The sequence below is a fragment of the Maylandia zebra genome, linkage group LG14, assembly GCF_041146795.1.
Source record: "Maylandia zebra isolate NMK-2024a linkage group LG14, Mzebra_GT3a, whole genome shotgun sequence".
Taxonomy (NCBI): domain Eukaryota; kingdom Metazoa; phylum Chordata; class Actinopteri; order Cichliformes; family Cichlidae; genus Maylandia; species Maylandia zebra.
The window spans coordinates 40,887,618-40,912,058 of NC_135180.1; the positions used below are offsets into that span (position 1 = coordinate 40,887,618).

General features: G+C 45.0%; 2 protein-coding genes across 5 annotated transcripts in view; one reads left to right on the forward strand and one right to left on the reverse strand.

The window, feature by feature from the left end:
- On the reverse strand, positions 1 to 21,688 carry pogza (pogo transposable element derived with ZNF domain a). 3 transcript variants are annotated; one of them, XM_076873554.1, is made up of 25 exons: positions 21,457 to 21,688; positions 20,385 to 20,492; positions 19,709 to 19,815; positions 19,563 to 19,623; positions 15,545 to 15,718; positions 15,272 to 15,472; positions 12,792 to 12,877; positions 12,552 to 12,710; positions 12,161 to 12,423; positions 11,821 to 11,966; positions 11,571 to 11,671; positions 11,335 to 11,481; positions 9,113 to 9,247; positions 8,919 to 8,993; positions 7,159 to 7,256; positions 6,296 to 6,436; positions 6,156 to 6,215; positions 5,945 to 6,060; positions 5,344 to 5,422; positions 2,333 to 2,495; positions 1,474 to 1,875; positions 1,092 to 1,382; positions 803 to 1,003; positions 597 to 727; positions 1 to 487 (listed from the first exon to the last, which is right to left on the reverse strand). In XM_076873554.1, the coding sequence occupies exons 2-25, from the start codon at positions 20,482 to 20,484 to the stop codon at positions 280 to 282; spliced, it is 3,645 nt and encodes a 1,214-aa protein (XP_076729669.1). In that variant the 5' UTR covers positions 20,485 to 20,492; positions 21,457 to 21,688; the 3' UTR covers positions 1 to 279. The 3 variants fall into 3 exon arrangements, with proteins under 3 accessions (XP_076729669.1, XP_076729668.1, XP_076729667.1); XM_076873553.1 differs by having other exon boundaries at positions 12,161 to 12,447; positions 20,385 to 20,495; XM_076873552.1 differs by having other exon boundaries at positions 12,161 to 12,447; positions 21,457 to 21,687.
- The window catches only part of vps45 (vacuolar protein sorting 45 homolog), a gene marked incomplete at its 3' end in the record, with an annotated part of 13,462 nt that continues 9,533 nt past the window's right edge, over positions 20,513 to 24,441 (forward strand). The window contains 5 exon segments of one of the 2 annotated variants that reach the window (XM_076873556.1): positions 20,513 to 20,639; positions 22,320 to 22,601; positions 22,765 to 22,899; positions 22,986 to 23,046; positions 23,479 to 23,558. In XM_076873556.1, coding sequence (XP_076729671.1) covers positions 22,344 to 22,601; positions 22,765 to 22,899; positions 22,986 to 23,046; positions 23,479 to 23,558 — 534 coding nt within the window. 2 annotated transcript variants of the gene reach the window in all.

A 24,441-nucleotide genomic window follows, 5' to 3' on the forward strand; every position in this document is an offset into this window, starting at 1 on the left:
TTCAGCAGCATTTCTTTATTTCAATACAAAAACATCCCAATCATTCTTTTCAATGCAAAAGTAACAGAACAAAAATGTTGTTAGAAAAGTCGTCAGTACTAGATTTTACTCATGACAACCTCTCGTTTACATGATGAGACTGTGAGGTTTTTCCTGCCGTTGTACAGCCAAGGATCAATAATACTGATCAGCTTCTCTCTTATCAAAGTGCGGGCAAAAGGTGTGTTTGTAGTGTTCGTCATGGAAACCACGAAACGTATCCTGGTCAAATGTGACGTACTACAGTCTGACAGAACACTCCACCTCCTCCTCCACCCGTCTGTCCTCCTCCTTTACCTTGGACAGTTCCATTGGCTCTGATCCTGGTCCCGGCTCTGGTCCTCCCGTTTCCGGAGGCTGAATCAGCACCGTGGTTAAAGCTGTGATCATCTTTGCCATCTCCACCTGATCGTCCATCTGCTGAAGGCTACACACTGAGGTGAAAGACCTGCAGAAGAAAAAGCAATACTGCCATCACACAGTCACATGACACAGTCACATGACATACAGTTGATGTCAAATACCCTCCAGCTATACCTCAATCCAGGCATTCCCACCTGTGCATGACGTGCTTCTCCGAGTTGAGCGTGGAAGAAAATTCACTGAGCCAACAGGCCAGAGTCAGAGCCAGCTGATCCAGACCCAGACCATCCAAACCCCCAGTGGACACCAGCTGAATCCACTGGGTCTGTCGAGACCACAAACACGTCAACGACACATCAGAGGGGCGGACACGGGGCCAGAGTCGCACAGGTGAGCTTACCTGCAGGAAGTCCCTAAGCACCCGTGTCACACAGACGTCGAGCGGCTGCAGACGGGAGCTGCATCCTGACGGGATGAAGATGACGTCTGTGCAGACCGATGACAGAGCACGCCTGAACGCATCTGTCTGGTGGCCTCGATGGACATCCGCTATCAAGAGACAACTGCTGTTACGCTGCGAGGCCACACAGGGGTGCCACACCTGCAGGCAGAAAAGCAGGAAATCACATCATCTGCAACAGTTTCTGGTGACCCAATGCTCCTGCTTGCACAACAAACTAGTGTCAGACCTTTTCAATCCAGATGCGCAGGCGGTCCTGATCCGTGAATCCCTCTGCTCGAGCCTCCAGCACCACATTCTCAGGAAACCCTTCAGGAATATCAGGTGCAGCTCCCGTAAAGAACAGCAGGGGGGGGAGGAAGCCGCCATCAGACAGAGCAGAGATGATGACGTCAAACACGGGCCTGTCTTCAGGCAAACCGTACAGCTGGAAGGAAGCTGGGCTCTGGCTGGAGAACTTGTCTAAATCGATGAAGACGGGGAGCTCGTCCATGCAGCCCAGAGAGTGAGGAGACCGACTCTGCACAGTCCGAGAACCAGAACGATAAACGCCAACGACTAATCAAAGTTTGGTTGGTGCATTTCAATCAATAAACTGTCGGGCCTGATACCTGTGAGCGGAGCATGTCGATGAAGCGGCGGCTTTTGTCGTTGAAGCTACTCGACACATTTCTGTTGGTGGTCTGCGGTCCAAGGTCGTGTCTCAGCATGAAGTCCACGGTCCAGCTGTACCAGTCCTCCGGCCGGCCATCCCCTCCCAGAGCTGCCCTCGCTGCCAAGAGCAGCAACTCCTCAGTCACAATCTGCTGCTGCTCCCACCGCTCCAGCACCCACTCCGCCATCTCCTCCGTCTTCCAGCTCCACAGCCGGTGTCTCAGGCTGCGCTGCTGCTGTCGGATCCATGAACGGATCGTGGTGGGAGACGTGCAGTTATGATGAGCTGCCACTGTGACGCCGTGGCACAGAGAAGAGAGCACGATGGAAAGCTGGGAGAGCAACAGAGGGACCGGAGCCTGAGAAGTAAGAACACCACCTTCATCATCATCAGAGTATGGCTCTCTCCCACAGCGAGTCCTTGTCCTGACGTCCTCCGGGTCATATGTCCCACCACCTACATGCTAAGACATCATAACCCCCCCTTTGTGCACATTGGTAAAGTTATACATGTGATCTTCCACAACATCCATAGATAGCACATGCAATGAGAGCTGGCAACCAACCAGTTATGCTGTGAGAACATCAAAATCCCCCAAACATCATAACAAACTGGTGGTCAGAATCTGCACGAAATCCCAGCTGTCCACAATCGATGATGAAGAGCAAGAGAGTGGACGGATCAGTGCATTAATGCAGTGTCGGGGCTTTCTCTTTCAATCTCAAGTGATTTAAGGAGCTTGTTGTGATTTGGTGATAAAATTAAACTGAATATAAAACTGAACTGGATGGATTGAATCACACAGTCGCTCTCACCTGACCAGGGACTGAGCGGGGCCCCAGGAACTTGATGGTCATCGCGGGTTGGGAGGAGAAGGAGGAGGAGGAAAGAAGGGGTCTGACTGACAGCTGGGTAGAGCTGGAGGGGAGGAGGTGGATGGGGATGAAGGCTCCGCCCTCACTGCCAGAACATGTCGTGCTGCAGGGTTAATATTTAAAAAACAAACATGAGGGAAAACAATGAAAACCTTTAAATAACAAAAATAATTGAATATCGTTTTGCAGATATACTTGTCTCTGAAATCAATAGTGCAAATAAGCAATTTGAGTCAAAACAGAAATCACAGAATCCGTTTATAGACCAAAGACCTAAATAGACCTTTGACTCATCAAAGTGGCCACCTTTGTCAGATCCAGCAAACATCCCCAGACTATCACACTCCCTCCTCCATGTTTGACAGCTGATGCCACACACTGTGGACCCGTCCTTTCACCTACTCCACGGCGTACACGGATCCTGGGTGATGAACCCAAGATTTCACATTTGATTCATTAGTCCATAAAAGCTTCTTCCAGTCTTCAGTAGCCCAACGGTGGTGTTTCATGGCCCAGACAAGCCTCGTCTTATTCTGACGTCTGGCTTTCTTGCTGCAGCTCGTCCTGTCAAACCTGCACCTCGAAGTCTTCACAGTAGAAACTGAGACTTGCTCACTACGGCCACTATTACCCAGTTTGCCCCAGTTTCTGAGCCTTTGATGGTGAAGGAAACTGTGCTCACTGACAATGTGACTTCCTTCGCAGTCTCTCTGTAGCACAGACCTACATTTATAAGTGATGGTCTGTCTCTCTTCCATTGTTTATTGCTTTTGTCTTGCCATTTCTGTAGCATCACACTACTTTCTGCAGTACGGTACAGCTGTAGGAGTCAGTAGCACCTCCATTGCTGCAGAACAGCTTTAAACTGTTAATCTATGTTGATCCTTGACAAAGGCCTTTTTGTATAATTCTGAAATGCACATCATCTTTCAGTTTGGTTTTTTTAACCTCTGGCAGTTCACCACTTATTTTTGTACCATTTCAAACTATTCACTTGACTTGAATTACAATAAATAACAAATCAGGGTGTTCTAAAACTTTTGATCGTGTGTGTGTGTGTGTGTGTGTGTGTGTGTGTGTGTGTGTGTGTGTGTGAGTGTGAGAGAGACGATGGAGGGAGATTAGCTGACTATCAGAGGTGCCTAAGAAATACAGCAAGCTGTCCATACCTGAGGCCTTGGAAACTGCCAAGCAAAGACTCACAGCCTTGGCCAGCTGCTTAAAGGAGGTGCACCAGAGAGATAGAAGGCAGGAGAATAAGCGGTTCTCCACAGAACCAGCCAAGGTGTACTATCAGTGGCAGGGGAACAATATGAGAACAGCACCACCAAGGCTGGAGATGGCACAATACTGGAAGAGCATATGGGAGAAGGACGCAACCCATAACGGCAATGCTCAGTGGCTAGTGGATCTGAGGGCAGACCACAGCGACCTCCCTGAACAGGGTCCAGTAACCATCACAGTGGTAGATATCCAAGAAAGGGTCTCCAGTATGAAGAGTTGGACAGCACCAGGGCCCGACATGGTTCACGCCTACTGGCTGAAGAAGCTGACTGCACTCCACGAGCGTCTGGCAGCACAAATGAACCAGCTGCTAGTTAACGAGAGACACCCGGAATGGCTAACTGAAGGCCGGACGGTCCTGATCCCCAAGGACCCCAAGAAGGGACCGGTCCCCTCCAACTACCGACCAATAACCTGCCTCAGTACTACATGGAAGCTCCTGTCAGGCATCATATCGGCTAAGATGAACAGGCACATGGGTCAATACATGAGCGGGACACAGAAAGGAATTGGCAAGAATACCAGAGGCGCAAAACACCAGCTACTGGTAGACAGAACAATCAGCCGAGACTGCAAGACCAGACTGACCAACCTGTGCACTGCCTGGATTGATTACAAGAAGGCCTATGACTCAATGCCCCACAGCTGGATACTGGAATGCCTAGAATTGTACAAGATCAATGGGACCCTAAGAGCCTTCATCAGGAACTCAATGGGGATGTGGCGTACAACACTAGAGGCCAACTCCAAGCCCATAGCACAAGTCACCATCAAGTGCGGGATCTACCAAGGAGATGCTCTGTCCCCACTGCTGTTCTGCATAGGCCTGAACCCCCTCAGTGAGATCATTAACAAGACTGGCTACGGATACCGACTACGGAACGGAGCAGTCGTCAGCCACCTCCTGTACATGGATGACATCAAGCTGTATGCCAAGAGTGAACGAGACATCGATTCACTGATCCACACTACCAGGCTATACAGCAATGACATTGGAATGTCGTTCGGACTGGAGAAGTGTAGTCGGATGGACATCCAGAAATCCTACCAGTGGCTGCACTGAAAGACTGAAAGCACAGAGGCACTAATACTGGCAGCACAGGAACAAGCTCTGAGCACAACCGAGCTAAGATCCTGTGGGACTTCCAGATACAGACGGACAAAATGGTGGTGGCTAACCAACCGGACATAGTGGTGGTAGACAAACAGAAGAAGACGGCCGTAGTGATCGATGTAGCGGTTCCCAATGACAGCAATATCAGGAAGAAGGAACACGAGAAGCTGGAGAAATACCAAGGGCTCAGAGAAGAGCTCGAGAGGATGTGGAGGGTGAAGGTGACGGTGGTCCCCGTGGTAATCAGAGCACTAGGTGCGGTGACTCCCAAGCTAGGCGAGTGGCTCCAGCAGATCCCGGGAACAACATCGGAGATCTCTGTCCAGAAGAGCGCAGTCCTGGGAACAGCTAAGATACTACAGGACCCTCAAGCTCCCAGGCCTCTGGTAGAGGACCCGAGCTTGAAGGATGGACCGCCCACAGGGGCGAGGGGGTAATTTATTCATTTGATAAAGAGTGTGTGGGGTTGGTTTTTCTGATGTTAATTTGCCATATTTTAATGTAAACATCTTTTGTAGCAACATGTTTTCATATATACACACACACACGCTACCTGTCAGACTGTGATTGTGTGTCGGCTCCACTCTCTCTCGGCTCTGATACAGTTTCATTCTCATAAGTCATCCCACTCTCTGAAAGAGGAAAAGAGTGTCAAATCTGGAAGATTCCATCTTTATCATCTATCAGGGAAAACTTAAGTTAGCTTCATGAGGTGTGTAACAGACTGGGGAGGTTTCCAGGCATGTGACAGCTGTGATAGGCTCCAGACACAACCCTGAGTGGAGTAAGTGTAAGAAAGTAAATGGAGTGGATAATCGTGATTAAAACTCCAGGTTCACATTAACGTAGTCCACTGAATTCAAATGGAGTTCTGCCCTTTATTTAGCTCCATCCCTGATAGAGCTGATTCACTCTGACCCTCTCACAATCAGGGTGAGTTATTTTGCTGTGGTGCCCCCTTGTGGTCACATCACGAACAGCTGTGCAGGACATGGAACCAGTTCCTGACAGAATACTTTAAATCATTTCAAAATAATCATCTGAATCAGGCAGCAGTGTTTTTTTGACCCATGCATTTACCTCCCACAACATGAAAACCTTTTCCTTTTCATGCACTATACCTTGAGAGTGTGCGCTTCACCTGTGTACATTACCTGTGTGCGCTAACGTGATGCAGGTGTGCTTTGGCTTCTCTGTCAGATGATTGGCCATCAGGTCTCCTCTGCAGGTTAAGAGTTTGCATGTCACACACATCAACATGTCTGGCAGCCTATAAACACACACGAGAGCAGGTCAGGTATTCAGGTATTCCTGTTCACCTGTAGATAATTGATCACACTGATCTGATTCTGCTGGTCTGGTTACTTGGGGTCAGACTGGAAGATGGTTTGGTACGGCGGCACCTTCTTGCAGGTCGCATGGTTACTAAAAACAAAAACAGTCGCACAGTTCAGGAAAACAAACAAACAAAAGAGACTGTGAGATGACCAATCAGAGGCGCATACTTGATCATGTGGTTGGCGTAGGAGGTGGAGCAGCAGGTGATGAACCTGCAGAGCGAGCAATGGACCAGAGAAGGGTAGTGCGTCCTGAGGTCAGGAACTGAGTTCAGACACTCGAGGCAGCGCTGAAGTGGCCGAGACAGCCTGAGAGGAAGTGAGGGAGTGAGAGAGAGGCTGAACAACAAAGGTTTTGTGCAGTGGCGCCGCCCTGCTGGGCGAAGCTGTCAGCACAGTCTGAGCCAGAGATATAACATGTAGAATCTACTCTGCTCGACTGGGTGTTGGTACGTTTTCACTACAGTTGACACCCACATACTGTGCATGGGGGGTTGTTAGAGCACTGCAGCCGGAGTCCTGTGACGTCATTGGTATGTGACTTTAACGTCACAACAGTGGAGCACTTCCACGTAAATGCGGTGATTCGTGTACGGCTTTCTGTCAGTCTGAGTGGACCACAGTGTTTTTTTTATCCAACCATTTCCTCGACTGCCACGTGAAAGATACGCTCTCGTGACTCAACGAGTGACGCCACTGACCAGCCAATCGGTGGCACACAGTCTCTTGATGTCACATTTTGGCTTGCCTTAGATTGCTTGGACCCTCAGCTGAGCAGTACCTGGTACAAGGTGCGACTCTCTAATGAAAACCCTTAAACAGAGTCAAGCCGACCCGAGCAGGTACTTGTGGCTAATGAAAAAGTTTTCTTCTGCAATTCTGTTGGGGTTTCTGCAACATCTTTATCTAAACAAGTGCTTCTTACAACTCATATGCGAGTAGAATATTTTAGGTATTAAACAGCAGAAATGCTTGTTTTTTGAAGTTTCCCCACACATCCCACAGGACCCGGGGAACCCCAGCTCTGATACCTGTCCGGGTTCAGGCTGAGCAGCAGCAATCCCAGCGTTTCCACTGGTTTCCTCTGAGGAACTTCCTGCGAAGACGTAGGAAGAGCAACATCCACCACCTGGAGCAGAAAAAGAAAACGTGAAGAACGTGAGGAGGGAAAAAACTTTATTCACACATACACCCATCTCCATATGCTTCTGCATTTTTGGGTAAAACTACAATCAGTAGAAAGCTAAATGAAGGCAGAGGAGAAAAAGAATCCATTGAAAACATGGAGGATTTCCTTCCTTCCTCTGCAGCAGCCTAAGCACAGACGCTCAGAGAAGCCCAGACCCCCAGCTCGTCCAGGGGAACGCCAAGGCCAGCCGAGAGATTTAATCTCTCCAGGGTGTCCTGGGTCTGCCCCGGGGCCTCCCCCGGTAGGACGTGCAAAACACCTCAGCCAGGAGGCGCCCAGACTTCGAGGTAGGGCTGGGCGATATGAGGGGATATTTAATATCACAATATTTTTTGGCTACATTACGATATGTTTAAATAACCTCCAAAGACAAATGTTATTTTCAATCATATAGTGTCTAAAATTTCACTGCTTAACTCATTCAAATCGACCATTTAATGTTTTTTTCTGCTTTGAATCTAAAATATCTGATGTGACACATTTTATTTTATTTATTTATTATATTATTTTTATTTTAACTGCTCTTTAACCATCAGGTGCGCACAGAGGATTCTGCCACAGACCGTCTGTGGTCAACACCTTTAACAAAGGATCAAAAAGGACATCCAGCAAGAATTCATGACACAAAATAAAACCATTGAAATTTAAAAGGTGCTCTTTCGTGAACATATAAAAATTAGTGCTGTCAGCGCTGATCTCGTTAAAATGACGTTAGCGCCGTAACTGCATTAATGCGGCAAATCTCCATTAGCGAGTTATCGCAGATCGTCCCGTGCGTGGGGCTGGCCGGCATCCATGCCTTAGCTCGTTAACGCGGTTAGCTCGTTAACGCGGTTAGCTCGTTAACGCGGTTAGCTCGTTAACGCGGTTAGCTCGTTAACGCGGTTAGCTCGTTAACGCGGTTAGCTCGTTAACGCGGTTAGCTTGTTAACGCGGTTAGCTCGTTAACGCGGTAGCGCCGTCCAGCCCCACGCACGGGACGATCTGCGATAACTCGCACAGACACATAATAGTCACAGCTGGTTCATGTAACGTGCTCTTTGGTGTGCACACAGACATTTAAAAGACTTTGCAGTGGATGACTTCAGCTGGTTGGGAGGGGGGAATTAATGATGCAGTCACAGCGTGTGGGGAGCAAACAAACATGCAGACATCCAAATGTTACCATGGCAATTTATACTCTATTGTTACCATGAAGCCATTTCAACCATTGTACATGGAAAAACTCCTGATACATCGAGTATATTCAATATATCGCTCAGCCCTAATTGGAGGCGCTGAATCTCTTTCCTGCCGCAGTGCGAGCTGGAGGCCGTCACTCGAAGCGAATAGAACCACGAAGAGCAGAGATGAGGTTCTGGGGCTAACAAGTGGCTAATTTCCAGCTTTCTCCACTTTCTGCAACAAATGATTTATTCTAACATCTTTGCACTTACCATACAGTGCGTCTGTGTTAACGTGTCAGCTGTTTCTAAACAAACCAACCACCTTTTGGTTGATTTTCTGTCTCTAAACAGGAACGAACTAAAAAATGGTCTTGGATGGGAGAGCAGATGATCTGGATCTGAAAGCTCAGGCAATGAGCGTTTCCATGCTGCTCACCTTGCATGAAGCAACAGTTGTCTTAGGTCCTTCACCTTCAGATTCCCCAACTACAGAATACGCCCTGACCGTCACCTGCAGACAGAGAGATACTCAGTAAAGGTGAGGCTTCTCCAGCAGGAGTTTAATTATCTTTAAGGGGTTTAATTGTGTTTATTAATTATCTGTAATTATCTAAGGATATTGGTTCCTACCTTGGTTCCAGGTTTGAGTCCGCTGAGCTGAGGTGGTCTGATGTGCGTCCTGTGATACAGAACTCTGTGCTCAACCAGCTCTTTTATGTACAGGAAGTGGAGACGACATTTATCGCAGCCAAACTCGCGCTTCTTCTGCAAACATGCACCAACACACAGAATTAAACTCCACCTCAGCGCAGATGATACATTGCTTTACAACAAGCCCGTTCCTCTTCGGTCCTCTCCAAACCCTCAGTACCTCAGACTTTAGCTCCAAAAACAAAAGCTGGTATCTGTCCAGTTCAACAAAGCCAGGCTTTCTTTGCATTAACCTAAAACCCCAGTCAGGGATAACGGGCATCGCACCAGTGGATGTCAGCTTTCTCTGTTAAGCCGGGCTTCCTGTTTCAGGCTCTGTGTGTGCTCACATAAGAGGGACGTTACATTGAGGGAATTGGACTCCTGGCTCCCTGCTCGCATATCTGTGAAGCCAGACAAGGTTACAGAGGTTTATCTGCAGGACGAGATCCTAGAACCTACTGGAGGGATTATATCCTATGTGGTCTTATGTGGTCTGGAAGAACATTTGGATATTCCAGGAGAAACGGGGATATATCAACTACAAGGACAGCGATGGTGTTCCTCCTAACTCACTCACTGGTCTCCTTCCTCTCTACATCTCCAGGCTAAAAACCCTGGAACGTGGAGTTTCAGAGTCTAGACCAACCCTTTGGAAATCTCTCTACCCAAGGACCCACGTCATCATGGTGTTAGTCCCATAATCACACAACTGGCATAGTAACTCCAACTTTAATGTAGGGCTGGGCGATATGGCCTAAAATCCATATCACGGTATAATTTGAAGCATGTGCGGTAACGATATATTCTTTTCTTCTGTATATTGTATTTTCCACACTATAAGGCGCACTTGAAATCCTTTAATTTTCTCAAAAATCGACAGTGTGCCTTATGTATGAATTCTGGTTGTGCTTACTGACCTCGAACTGATTTTATGTACACGGCGCACAGAAATACGAAGCTACGAAGCCGCACCGCTTGATGGATTGTTGGAGCATTATGGCTGCCGTAGTCAGGAGCCTCACGGAGTAATCTGGGTCCTAAACTCCGTCCATTTCAGGTCCCAAAGTCAAACGAACACTGCAGCATCACTGAGAGTTAAAAACTGTCTAAATTCTTTCATCTTTAATAAAATGATGAGTGTTGCTGCTTTACCAGGTGTAACAATTCAGTTTAACATTCAGGCATCCATTATTAAATGTAATGGAGTTAGAAGTTAACAGGAAGTTAGCTCGCTAGCTTCCACCTAAACATGTTAAAGCATGTTCTGACTGAGAGATTTCTGAAACATTCAAACGTACAGCTCTGCTATCACTTCCAGCATAAATGAAGACAGGAAACTAAACAGCAGTGACGTTTGTAGGGTTACTGAAGTTGGGCTAGCTGGTATATAATGTTGTGCTACGTGATTGCTAGCTACACAGCTATGTTAGCATAACATAAACACAGTGAAGCTGGAGGATGAACGCTAACACTTTTCCACTCAATAAAAGTTAATGTGAGGGTTCCTGATGGTCAGGGACAAATGCAATCGCATAGCAGGATGCTATACACGGACCAAACTTCAACTGAGATAATCCATCCACAATACGAGGTTAGTCATTAATATACTGCAACAACATGGGAACAGAGCAGCTGTGAGAGAATTCAACTTTACTGAATCAATGGTACAGAAGTGGAGGAAGCGCAGTTTTTGGCTTTCCTCATATTCCAAAAGTGCTTTGTCTCTTTGCTGTGACTGTCGCCTGGAATATTTTGCAGATGATGTTTTTAGCTGCTGCAATGCTTTTGACCAAAACGGGCGCAGCTTAGAGCGGTATAGTCAAAATCTCGACCGCTGGCCAAATTTATACCGTTTCTACCGTATAGCGTTTATACCGCCCACCCCTACTTTAATGGTCGCCTGCTTTCGTACAACCACAGAAAACCTGACATTCCAAACTTCTACTGCCCCTTTCCCGCCTCTGCGTAGCCATGCCCCACCCCCACTGGACACTAGTGCAGTAGGACACACACATCTTAACAATGGTAGTTCCAGAAAACCTCTCTGTGCTTTAGATTTCCTTTGATTTAACTGCGTAACACATTTTAACCTTCACTTCAACTCTCGCGGTTCTTCTAAGTTAAACCCTTTAGCTGTATTACCTGCAGCAGTTACCTACCTGGTGGCGGATAAAGTGCTGCTGGTAGCAGGTGTTGCGGCGCAACACTCTGAGGCAGTATTGACACATAAAGTTTCTGGTGCTGGTGTGACACTCCTCAAAGTGGAACCACACATCTGAGTAGAAGGACGACCTGAAGCCACACTCCTGCAGACAGAAAGCGGGGCACGTAAACTCTCGGGCCACAACGAGCACTGACGAAGGTGAGGGCAGCTTTCTGGTGCTCGGAGTCGAACCTGGCAGATGTAGGGCATCTCTCCCGGTTTGTGGGTGGTCTTCATGTGCCACAGGAAAGCAGGTTCACTTTCAAATGCCAGCTCGCAGATCCTACACGTGGCTGCCAAGGCAAACGAGAAACAAATCCATCACTGCATGACAGACACACAAACCTGAAGCATCCTTTTTACAGTGGGAAGCACTCGGGATCAGCAGGCCATCCTGTAACCGCTAACCAACCAAAGGGTAACCGGTTATGCTGTCACAGACCTTTGGACTCGCACTGATTGTGGACGGCCTCCACGTGACTCTGCAGCTTCCCAGCAGACAGGAAGTGACGGGAACAGTGTGGACACGAGAACGCAGAGTCCCACTGAAATATCATGGACACATGCTGCTGCATGTGACTCATCAACCTGCAACATATACAAAGAGTCACAACTGAAGACACAAACCAAACATCTAATGACTTGAGATCATGTCAGGCTATATTCAATAGGAGAGCATGAATTCATGAGAATGGCCCATTCTCTTTTTGTATAAGCACAGGAGGCACATCCTGCTGCTCATTTAATAGAAGGCAGGTTTAAGACAATCTCCAGAGGCTCACTCGATGTTGTTGCCGAGCGTCTTGGGGCAGTGGATGCAGCGGTATGGCTCGCTGTACTTTGCGCCCATCAGGTTGCATTTCTTAGGGTGTTGTCCGGGGGCGGAGCCATAATAAAAATCCTCCACAAGGATCACGAGTTTGCCGTGAGGCGAGCTGGGCAGGGATCCAAACAGATCTGGCTCAGAAGGGTCGCAGAGGGACGGAAGGGAGGCGGAGGCGCTAACCTGGCTGGTCAGGAGATCACCAGATGACCAGTGAGCCCTCTGAGAAGGAGAAACACCTTTAGACTAAGGAGACACACAGGAAGGAGAATGACGTCACATCACATGACAAAGGTTCATCGGGTGACTCTCTTGGAGTAGATCCTCATTGATCAGCAGTGTGAACTCACAGCAGAGGGTCCTGGTCTGGTTTTGGACACCCTACTGTTGGTTTGAGAGTCTCTGCTGGGTTTCAGGGTTCTGATTTTGTCCCTGCTCCCCCTGTGGTGTTTGCTTTTCTTCTTCCTCTTCAGGTTCCTCAAACTCTGCATGATGGCTGGGCTGCACATCTGAAGATGGGGAAGAGGGTTTTAATCAGGCTGTGTGATGACACAGGTAGAGGTGTAAAGAGGTGGCTGTGCAGGACTTACACACATGAATCCTCGCAGCTCTGTGATCAATTTGTACTGCGATGTGCAGACGAGGCAGTCGGGGGGGCGCACGGGACCCAACTCACCTGAGGGGGGGGACACGACAGCTGAGTACATATCCAAGTCTACACCTTAGCAGAATTCCAACCTAGCAGACCTGCACCTGAATCCTTTACAACACAGTCCACCTCACCTGAACCCTAACCACAGCCCTGAGTCCACGATAACAGCACTCAGAGCTGAAGCCCCCACCTCACCTGAGTCCTAACCTCATTCCTCAGCATCCGTGTTCCCTCACACCTGTGTCTTCACCTACGTCCACATCTTCATCCGAGTCTGAATCACGAAGTCTTATCACAGGGTTAGGGGTCATCTTTGGGTTTGTGTCAGCTTTTTATCAATAATGAAGCTGACTAAATCACCATGGTAACCTAACGGTGCAGGTAAAGGTCTACTGACAGCCTGACAACTGACCAATCAGATCACAGGACTGAGAGACGGAGGTACCGTAATCTTCAGAGGTATGTGATCAGGACCTAACTTTAAAGTTAAGAACTTTCTTTTACTATGTTAGGGAGTTTTTATTGTTTTATTCGATTATGCTTCAAATGTTATGTTACACATATTTCACCAGACACAGTTTTCTGTAGAAACAGGAAGCTGACCCTGTGACACTGACATTTACCGCAAGAGACTAGTACAGAAATACATATCCGCAGAAGTTGACTTGCATTATATTATTCTTAGAAATTGACTTGCAACACACATACTTTGTGACACACACACACACACACAGACAGCATCAGGACCTGCGTAACAGGAAATGTGATTATATTTGCTTATTGACGATGTAACCTATAAAAATAAACGAATGCTGCAGTACGTTGTGTCTCTCTGTCTGAGATTCACCCGTGCCGCACGTTATCAGTATCAAGTGTCTCAGTGTTGTTTATTCACCTGACCGTTTGTTAACTGTAAATCTCTGACATACTATAATGTGAAAAACATGGATGCTTGATAAACAGCAATTTGTTATTTTCAAGGTTTAGACGACACACAGTTTTGGGGCCACAGAACATCTGCAGGAGAAATCCGTCCAGCCTGACACTGTAATCACGCGCGCTGCATCAGAGCTTTGAAAACATTCATCCAGTTCCATAACAGGAAAAAACTACCATTCACTGATTTTAATTCTACTTCTAATATGATTGATCAACGTTTTGTTTGTTTTGTGTAGGAAACTGGACCAGCTGAAGGTACATTTCTTAATCAAGCATCAGTCTTTCAATACATTTAAATGAGCTCTTTCTGAAATACAGGCCAGCAGTAGAAGGAAGCACTGGCTCAGCCTTTCTGTGTACAGATGACTGTGTGAGCTCAAGCAGTCTTCATTCACAGGTAACTCTGGTAAACGGGTGTAATGACTGCAGACCCAAAGAAAAGCTCTATCAGCAACTGTAGCCATGACAACCGCCTGGTTACTTCGTACCTAGCAGCTGTGAGAGAATCCATCAACATCTCTAGAAACACGTTTTCTCCATCTGTCCATCTGATCTCCTCGAGGACTGACAGTCAAGTGTAAACCTCAAATGTATTAATATGGTTCAAACAGGAAGGATAACTGGAACAACAGCGCTCCTTACGTCCAGAGACAGTCCTGTTCACAGTTTTTGTTCTGATCCTTTACATGGGGCGACCGTGGCTCAGGGGGTTGGGAAGCGTATCTGTAACCGGAAGGTCGCCGTTTCGATCCCCGGGCTTTCTGCCCTGGTCGTTGTGTCCTTGGGCAAGACACTTTACCCTACCGCCTACTGGTGCTGGCCAGAGGGGCCGATGGTGCGATATGGCAGCCTCGCTTCTGTCAGTCTGCCCCAGGGCAGCTGTGGCTACAACCGTAGCTGCCTCCACCAGTGTGTGAATGCGAGAGTGACTGAATAGTGGCATTGTAAAGCGCTTTGGGTGCCTTGAAAAGCGCTATATAAATCCACTCCATTATTATTATTATTATTATTATTATTATGAGTTAAACTCTTACGGGCTTCCTTTCTGTAAGAACAACCGCTAACAACATAAAAACCAAACCAAAGAAGATCAAAAACAAGGACAAACTAGGAACACTGTATGATGAATAAAGGAAGTGAACCCTGACATCTAGTACTAGTTAACTCTTTGGTCGTGTTGGATTAAGCTGAACACTGAGATTTTACTTACTGTACGTACACAGAATGACTTCACTTGATTTACAAGCATCTGTAGTAAAAATAGGGGTAAACGAGCAGTTTTACCCAGATGATACAGCTTTTATGATCACTGAATTCAAACTGGGGCTGAAATTTAAATGTTCTAACTCTGTATGGTCTCGTCTCGCTTAGAGTCATGGCGATGAGTTCAAACCGCCTACATACTGAAGTACGACAGGATGTATTTGGCTTGCTCTCTATCATCTCTGCAGACTTGAGCACACAGACGAGTTGTCAAACCTTTGTGCAGCAGTGTGTGCGGTGCTGCAGATCTGCTGCTCGGACGCTTTTTGGTCCTGCCAGGTGCTGGGGGGGGCGTGGCCTGCGATGAGGTGAATGGTGATGCCGCAGCAGAATGTTGATTCTTTAACCTGGTCGGAGGGTTGAAGTTCACGTTGTGGTCGATCAGAACCTTCTGAGCTGCTTCACCACAGATCACGCCTGGAGCACAGAGAGTCTGCGTTAGCCTGAGGAACACCTGAACTGCTCCACATCTGCTGGCGGAGGGATTACCTGTGATGATGGGTGTGGGGGGAGGAGCAGGGGAGGCACTCAGAGAGGCAGTGGTGCTGATGTACTGGATCCCTGCAGGACTGTGAAGGGTCAGCGTGACAGGGATCTGGACCGTGGTGAAACCACTGGCTGAACCTTCAGGATGAGCGCGCAACTTCAGCTTTGCAGTGCCCCCTGCAGGATAGACGCAGAAACACATGACACACACAACATGAGCCGTTTGATCAAAACAATCAAACCATTTTTAGGATTTCAACCCTTGAAATGCCAGTTTAGACCTTTTAATTATTCATTATTTATGGCAACCACTCACAGAAAAACAGTCATTTTCCATATAATAAATAGTATGGGGGACATCGGTGGTGATTAGTGGGGGTGGGTTTCAATAATTGATTTATCAATTCACATCGATTTTATCTTTAAAGTGATATCGATTCATTAAATCCTGAATCGATTTTTAAATATAAATGTATTTTGCCAGAACCTCAGGTTAAAGTTCACAAAACTGTTTCAACAACCACCAAACAGCTAAAACAGCAAATGAGAGCACAAAGATATAAACACAAAGCGCAGACCTGACGAATTAGTACTGAACGATCACAATTAAAACATTTCTGACTGTTTCAGTCAAAACTTCCCAGATTCAAATCGAATCGGTTCTAGAAATCAGTGACGATACCCAGCCCTAGTGATTAGAGCAGGGCTGGGCAATCTCAGGCCTTGAGGGCCGGTGTCCCTGCAGGCTTTAGATCTCACCCTGGGTCAACACACCTGAATCACACGATTAGTTCATTACAGGCCTCTGGAGAACTTCAGGACATGTTGAGGAGCTAATTTAGCCATTTAAATCAGCTGTGTTGGTTCGAGGACACATCTAAAACCTGCAGGGACACCGGCCCCCGAGTTCTGAGATTGCCCAGCCCTGCTGATTAGAGTCTTGGAGAAAATCTTTTGCCTCTCGACACCTTTTGGACAAAAACGCCACATTTATTTCCATTGAAACCACATGTTTAATCTCTCTGCCACTACAGTGTAAAACCATTTGAAGAATAGTCGTGATATTTGACATTTTTACTCTATTTGCCCGGATTCAACCTTTTTCCTGTTGTAGGCCAATGCATGACACTTGTATTACTGCAAGTTATACGATGAAGCCGTGAGACCACCATGGAGGCCCCAGAGTGATTTGTGTGTCTGAAACCATTTTCTAATCAAGATCTGAGTCATCAGTGGAAACAGTTATTATGCAAACTTCAACAACAAAAGATAAATATAACAGAACATATGAACTATGAAGTAATATTCAGGCTATCCAGGAAAAGAATTGTTTTTGTGAATTATTGTAATAAATACTTAATTCAAATGTTTAAATTGGCATTTAAATGATTAAGATAGTGAAAATAATTTAATGTTTTATCATTTTGAAAAGGTCTCCAAGTCATTAAGTGATTTATGAAAAAAAAGAAAATAGTCGTATGAGGAAAAAAAGAAAAAAAATTTCCCCCAGGGATCAATAAAGTATTCTGATTCTGATTTTATGGCAATTTTGTGTGTGCACATTTTTTTTGTGGAGGGCACAAAAGGGTCAAACATGAACACAGAGCTCCAGGGTCAATGTTTAGCGGCGACTGACTCACAAGGGCAGATTGTATGAACTACAGATGGCACGATACCAGTTTTTTTTATGTCCGATACCGATATCATAAATTTGGATATCTGCCGATACCGATATGAATCCAATATAGTGTTTTTTAATCAATAAAACTGTTTTTTAATATCTTGCTGCATTTTGTAGAAGTTCATACTCAAGTTTAACTAAACAACAACACTAAAGATATTCTGTTATACCTGTATGTAAAAAACACACTGCACCCAAAATAATTCATAGTTCAGCAAAACTGATCAATCTAATAAACTTAAACCTGCAACATCCTCCCTACTCTGGTATTTTAAAGAGTACTTACCAGAAATATTAAACAACCTAACTAACAGGGCTGCAAACTCCCAGCAAATAAAATAAAATAAAAAAATAGGGAACCACCCCCCGCCCTCCACCTCATGATGCTTAATCAACGTAATCAACTTTAATTTAATGCACATGTAAAAAAAAAAATGCACAGAAATCAATTATTTTTCAAGAATAATTAAACAGATTCAACATAACTGCAGACTGCACAGATGGTTCCCAAAGGAAAAAGTACTATAGCTTACTAGGGTATATTAGACTTAACAGTTACTATATACAGTAATGGACTTCTATACATTTTACCAGAGGTGGGACCAAGTCATTGTTTTGCAAGTCTCAAGTAATGTCAGGCAAGTCAGAGTCGAGTCTCAAGTCACTGGTGTAAAAGTCCGAGTAAAGTCACAAGTCTGAAATTTTGAATTTCAAGTCCTTTCGAGTCTTTAAAAAAGAAAAGAAAAAAAAAAAAGAAATAAAAATGTTGCAGTTATGCTAAATGTAAATATTAGACCATGTAATTTTTAAATCTGTGTTTTTCTCAACACATGACAAAATAGTGAAGTTAGAAAATATACACAAATTGTGAAATTGCACCTCTTTAAAATGCAGCTCAATTAAACCTAGCTCCAAGAATAATTTTCACCGACAGTTCTGAGATAAGCTGCATGTTATTCTTGGATGCGGTTGTAGGACCGGCTTTAAAATCGCATGACAAAAATATCATACACATTTAAAAAAAACTGCATCACCAACGTAGCCTGGACAACATTTGCTAGTTAGATGAAGTCAGCTATCTCATCGTAGCAAGAGAGAAGCACCACCTCCTGTTCTTTACAGAACTTCAACTGTCGGACAAAGTTGAAGTTGTTCCATCTCTGTCTGTGATTCTCTTCTTGCATGTTTTGCATATTGCGTTTCGGTTTTTTGTTGACTACTTCATAGTTTATGTACCTGAAAAAAATAACTCCTTGCAGCATTTTTGAGGGTTTTTTTCTTTTCTTTTTAAAAAAAAATCTGGTTAATTTGATTGGCTGTGCTACAGCTCACGCAGACATACGTATGGAGTGTAGTTTGAATAAATGAATTTAATTAATGGTGCACACTTTCTATATAATATGAGTGTTAAATTTTATATTTGGGGTGAAATATCAAGTCTCTTCAAGTAAACCGGTTCAAGTCCAATTCAAGTCCCAGGTCATTGGTGTAAAAGTCCAAGTCAAGTCTTAGAACATTTTTTCAAGTCAAGTCTAAAGTCATAAAATTAATGACTCGAGTCCAAGTCACGTGACTCGAGTCCACACCTCTGCATTTTACATCAGATTAAAACTTTGGGTGTAAGATTCAGATAATTATTTATTAAAAGCTCGACATTTTAAATGAGAATAAGAAAGAAAAGTATGTCTTTGTGCCCCCTTTCCCTGTTCATGCCCTATCAGCCCCCTGGCTAAACTTTGCTAGATCCGCCCCTGCACAGTTACGTCAGCTGTAGAAAAAGATCCTGGTGTAGAAAGTAATATTAAATACATTCTAACAACAGTCAAGCTTAAACGTGCTGCTGTTGTTCAGCCGCTGGTTTCCTCTTTCTGGCGCAAAGTGGGCCAAAAACGAACAAGAGAGACGATCAGCTGATCATTGATCAGTTTCATGACTGAAGTAGCATGCTGTATGTTTGCTTTACAAACATTCAGAGATGAACTTACACGCTTGCTTTCTACTCTCTGGGATCACTTCCTCAGAGATGAAATGCCGGTTTGGTAATGAGGCTACCAATGGTCAACCAGAGCGCCGAGAGGTCCCGCATGCCACAGCCGCTCTATCACGTGAGCATACCGCTCCGACGTGCTGCGGTTATGAGTAGAGTTACGCCGTGTCGCAGGTCTTGTGAGGTCCTTGTGTGATATTTAATGGATCGGATTACATCTTTTATTTCTCTCTGATATCCAATCCAGTAATTTAGGTCAGTATCAGACCGATACGTAATATCGGATCGGTCCATCCCTAGTATGAACAAAGATATTAATGAAGTACTTCTACTTGAAAGTGTTTGGGACTGACCTCCAGGCAGCAGGGGGACCAGCTGACCGTTGACCCTGAAGCTTAGAGAAGCACCTGCAGACTGAACACATCACATGTTTGAAATGTTGCAGATGATCTATAATCAACAACCAGCAGTCGATCTATAATCAAAAATCAACCAGTACCTCCATTGCGCTGCTGTCTGTGAGGGGCCCGCAGCTGTTCTCTGCATTAGGCTGGACTGGGAGAGGGATGATATGGACTGGTGGGGGGTCAGCGTCCTCCTGCAGACCTGAACACGACACACACACTTAATCAGCTGACTGTCTGATCACAACAATCAGCCAATTTGAATTTAAGAGGAAACTCTACGGTCACTTTGCTTTTATCAGGTGCTGAACTTTATCCAAATGCTAACAGCTTCCTACTGAAATCCTATAGACTCAATCGTATTTGGTCTATTTGATCTGAAGGCCTTACTGATGTTAAATTCCAAAGCTTTTGGCTTTTGGGTGAAGGCCGCGTCCGTGGTGCCACGTTAGTGGACTAATCATCACAATTGGTGCGAGACTTACTCGTCATTTAAAGGGGACATGAGACGCTACATATATAAAGACTAATTTACGTCATGGAATAAAATGTCATCATTGCTGGTCCTTCGGACCTCTGCAGAAAGAGTAGGAGGGTGTAAAGTTTTTCAGCAGCCTCTAAAATCTTTGCGCTTCCCTGATGAGCATCATTAATAAATACAGATTCTTAGACACGGCCGTTAGTTAAGTGAATCGAGATAATGGAAGGATAACCTGCATATGCTGAATTCATTTCATTGTAAAGAATTGTTTGTTTGGGGGTTTTTTTAACCTTCATCATCCTTTTCTTGCAGGACCTCTTCCTCCTCTTCATTACATTTCATCTCCTGGTCAGCTGTGCCTCCTGCTGGCCTCTCCACCTCTGTCGTCATCTCCTTGCCTGCTGGAAGGACACACCTGTGAGACAAACCTGCACAAAAACTAGAGGCTCCAGCTAGCAGCTAGAACCACCTCCGTCAGTGTGCACCCATCGGCCAAACATGCCTCTAAAAAATGCAAATATTAAGCATTAATCCAATTTGAACAGGTGAGTTATAAAAACATTCACCAGGTACAGTTGTTCTGAACAGGGAAATTATCTATAGAGACCTCCTTTTTAATACAGTCTAATAAATCAACTCTGCAATTCAAACAGGACATCAGTCAAAATAAGCTTTATAAAAGCATTTCACAGGGGTTCCTAACAAAGAGCATGTGGCTAATTATACCAATGTTATTTTTGAACGCAAAAGGAAATCTCAAACTAAAATTACTTCCTTCTGGCTTAAATCTTCGAAAACAAATTTTAAAAACCTAATTCAAAGCTCAACGAGTTTAGTGTTGCAGCTCTACACAGATCTGAACCTTTTTCATTCATAAATATGTCAGCTGCTCTGTATGAGCATTCTGCTAGTGGCCATCTCAAAGTTAGCAGTGCCAACTTCATCAATAAGGAGCTCGTATTAATATTTTATTTTCAACAACAAAGAGATTTCATTAGTAGCTGATAAAGGGAGTAGCTCAAAGTTGTTATAGGTGACCTTAAACTCTATTAGAAGTAACAGAGCTTAAAAAACATTAATACATTTAGTTCATGAGCAAGTTTCAAAACTCAATTAAAACACATTCAGTAACCACAGCTGCAGCTTAGCATGCTAAAGATCAACGACGTGTCACTTACTGATTTCTAACTACTAAAAGTTGAGTGATAAAAACAAATCTATACACCATTATCTTTCCCTACAGTCTCTCCACACTGTAGCTTAGCATTGAGCTAACTATGCTAACTAGCCGAGCTGCTAACTCAGAGACTTCAATAACTCTGGATGACATCCATTGAAAAAGTATACCAACCAGACGCTTACCTTATCCGGACATTTAATGTGCAAAACAATTATATATTCCGTTAAAATTCCGCCTGTGAACAGTGTGCTTTTCCTTTAGGAATAAAATGAATAATGTGTGGTCTTCACACACACGTTGGAGATGTCGTTTGCTCCTGCTAGCACAACCGTATCCCTCCGCCAACAACCTCCCGTTTGCGCTGCTGTTACGGGACTACATTCAGACGGAGCGGAGTGATACCTCTCCGTGGGGCTCACAGCAACTGTTTTGATATGTGGCTTATTAAATGTTTTCTTCCTCGTAACCGGATGTTTTTGCTTATCGACGATAAATACGCTCAGTTTAAGCACCACACTCTGCCAGTTTAAGTAGAGTTCAGCGCTATGTCGGCACGCTAACAGTTGTGGCATGCTTCTTATCTTTGGCATGCTAATGCTAAGCTAATTATTAGCAACACAGAATTAATCAGTTTGGGACTGTTTTTATTTACAGAGTCTATAAACTCTGATTAAAGACATGAACGGCGACCATCAAAGGCTCTAATGTAACAGCTCCGGAATCTACCTACCTAAACTTTCCAGCCCAAAGTGTTAGGATGGTGTGGCGATTTCTAACACAACAACCAACAAAATGTAAAAAGAAATCAGTAAATATATTTACATGTATATTATTTGCATGTAAATATATATGTTAACGAAGACTAGTATTTGTTGTTGTTGTTTTTGGTATAAATAAAGCATTTCACGAGTGGAATTGTGTAATTTACGTTTTTCCATTTTAAAATTCTGACTGAAGGATGTTATTCTACGTCAGCCTAAAAGGCAATATCAACGTGCATTATTATTATTATTATTATTATTACTATTGTTATTATTATTACCAGTTTAGAAAAATCTCTCAGAACCCGATGACGCAAGCAGAGTGCGTGCGGCACGTGACGTCAGGGACCCGGAAGGAAGTTTGCTCCAGTGTTGTTATAGCAGCTCCGCAGGTAAAGAGACGAAAAAACCCTCTCTGCAGCCGCTGCTCTTTGTTTATTTGTTTTTGTTTGTGGTCTCTGAGTGTCGCCATCATGAATGTGACGCTCGCGGTGAAGCAGTACATCTCCAAGATGATCGAGATCAGCGGGCCCGGGATGAAGGTGCTGCTCATGGACAAGGAGACGGTGAGGACCGACCCAGGACTGTTAGCGGTGCTGGTGCTCAGCAGTGTTTACAGCAACGTTACTGTGTCTGATGGTGTGTGTGTGTGTGTGTGTGTGTGTGTGTGTGTGTGTGTGTGTGTGTGTGTGTGTGTGTGTGTGTGTGTGTGTGTGTGTGTGTGTTCAGACCAGTATAGTGAGCGTGGTGTACACTCAGTCTGAGATCCTGCAGAAGGAGGTTTACCTGTTTGAGCGGATTGACTCTCAGAACAGGGATAACATGAAGCACCTTAAAGCCATCTGCTTCTTGCGGCCCACCAAGGTACAAACCGCCCTCTGAGTAACTCTGTGTGTGTCTGTGTGTGAGGTAACACCATCTGCAACTGTGTGTTTGTGTGCTTGCTGCAGGAGAATGTGGAGCACCTGATCCAGGAGCTGAGGAGGCCCAAGTACAGCGTCTACTTCATCTGTAAGTTTCCACAGTGACAGTTAGGGCTGGAGTGAGAGGAGAACAGGGTTGCTGGTTTGACACTCGTCGTCCTCGGACAGTTCAAACATAGTTCGGAAGCTAAGATACACAACTGAGTTTAGCTTTGCTGCAGAATCCTAGAGATCAGCGATCTTATCAGAAAATTCGTTATACACATTGAAGAGGGGCTGCTAAAAGCGAATCCTGCTGCTTTTAATGACGCCAGTCTGATTAAACAGGGTGACACTGTCATCAAATGTGAGGTATCTTTCACTTACAGCTGTGGACTTGTCAGCTGAACAGATATCAGAGACTTCTTCTCTGGAGTTTGGTTTGGGGCAGAAGTTTGTTTGTACCTGAAGTCCATCAACTGACTGCTGTGTGTGTGTGTGTGTGTGTGTGTGTGTGTCTGTGTCTGTGTGTGTGTTTCAGACTTTAGCAACGTGATCAGTAAGAGTGAGATCAAGGCCTTGGCTGAGGCTGATGAACAGGAAGTAGTGGCTGAAGTCCAGGTGAGTGTCAGGACCTCCGAGGAAGCGTGGGGGTTTAATATTTCTACATGATGTAAGATCTCTCTGTCAGTCATGGCGGCTCATTCTTAGCTGAACTTGACTCTGCCAAAATACGTCTTAACAACATTAATATAATAATATTAGTCCAGGGTCTTTTTCTGTCTTCACCTCCTTGTTGCAGAGAGAGGTCAGCTGATGCTGCAGGGTTAAATCTTTGTGTCATCTTCTCATTGTTTCAGTTTCATTAACCAGCATGAATCCTGTGAGCTCGACCGTTTGCTCCGTCGGGTTGTTCTTTTCAACTAATTATGAGGTTTGAGTCAAAGGAGCAACTGAGCGTGAGATCAGGAGCAGAAAAACAGCTGTTGGCGTTTCCATCTCATCAGTGAACGTAGTGATTTGGGTAACGGCGGCACGTTTGTGATTTTTAGGCTGGATCCAGTTAACCGTGATTCACGTCTGACATGTGGAAACCTTCAAGCTTTGGACAGATCATTATTTCACTGATTAAACATTTCCTCTAATAATACAACAAATACTTGTTTATAATCAGAGTTTAAGTTGACTAGAGCTGAAAGTGTTCCTCTGTGACGCCTTCATTTGATGACATCAGTAACATGTAGCCCAACATGCTACGGTTATGTATGTAATATGAAAGAATTCCTTGCTATTAACATCCAGCTTGGCCTGCATGACCATCAGTGCTACATCATCATTTCTCCAAGTGTCAGGTGAGATGCTGACAGTCACAAATGGAGGAGGAGCTTACTATGGCGGTTTGGTCGGGCCGAGCTGTTTGATCAAATTTAATTTTAAAGCAGACACAGAACAAAACTGTGCCGAGGTCTGAGAATTCATAGGATGTCCTGGCAAGCTGTTGTCC

Excerpts from the sequence above, each read along its gene's own strand:
- pogza (XM_076873553.1), bottom strand. The coding sequence starts at position 20,484 with ATGACGACAGAGGTGGAGAGGCCAGCAGGAGGCACAGCTGACCAGGAG. Across the intron at positions 12,448-12,551 it reads CCAGACCAGGACCCTCTGCT|TCTAAAGGTGTTTCTCCTTC; the intron begins GTGAGTTCACAC and ends GTGTCTCCTTAG. Across the intron at positions 6,216-6,295 it reads TACGCCAACCACATGATCAA|TAACCATGCGACCTGCAAGA; the intron begins GTATGCGCCTCT and ends TTTTGTTTTTAG.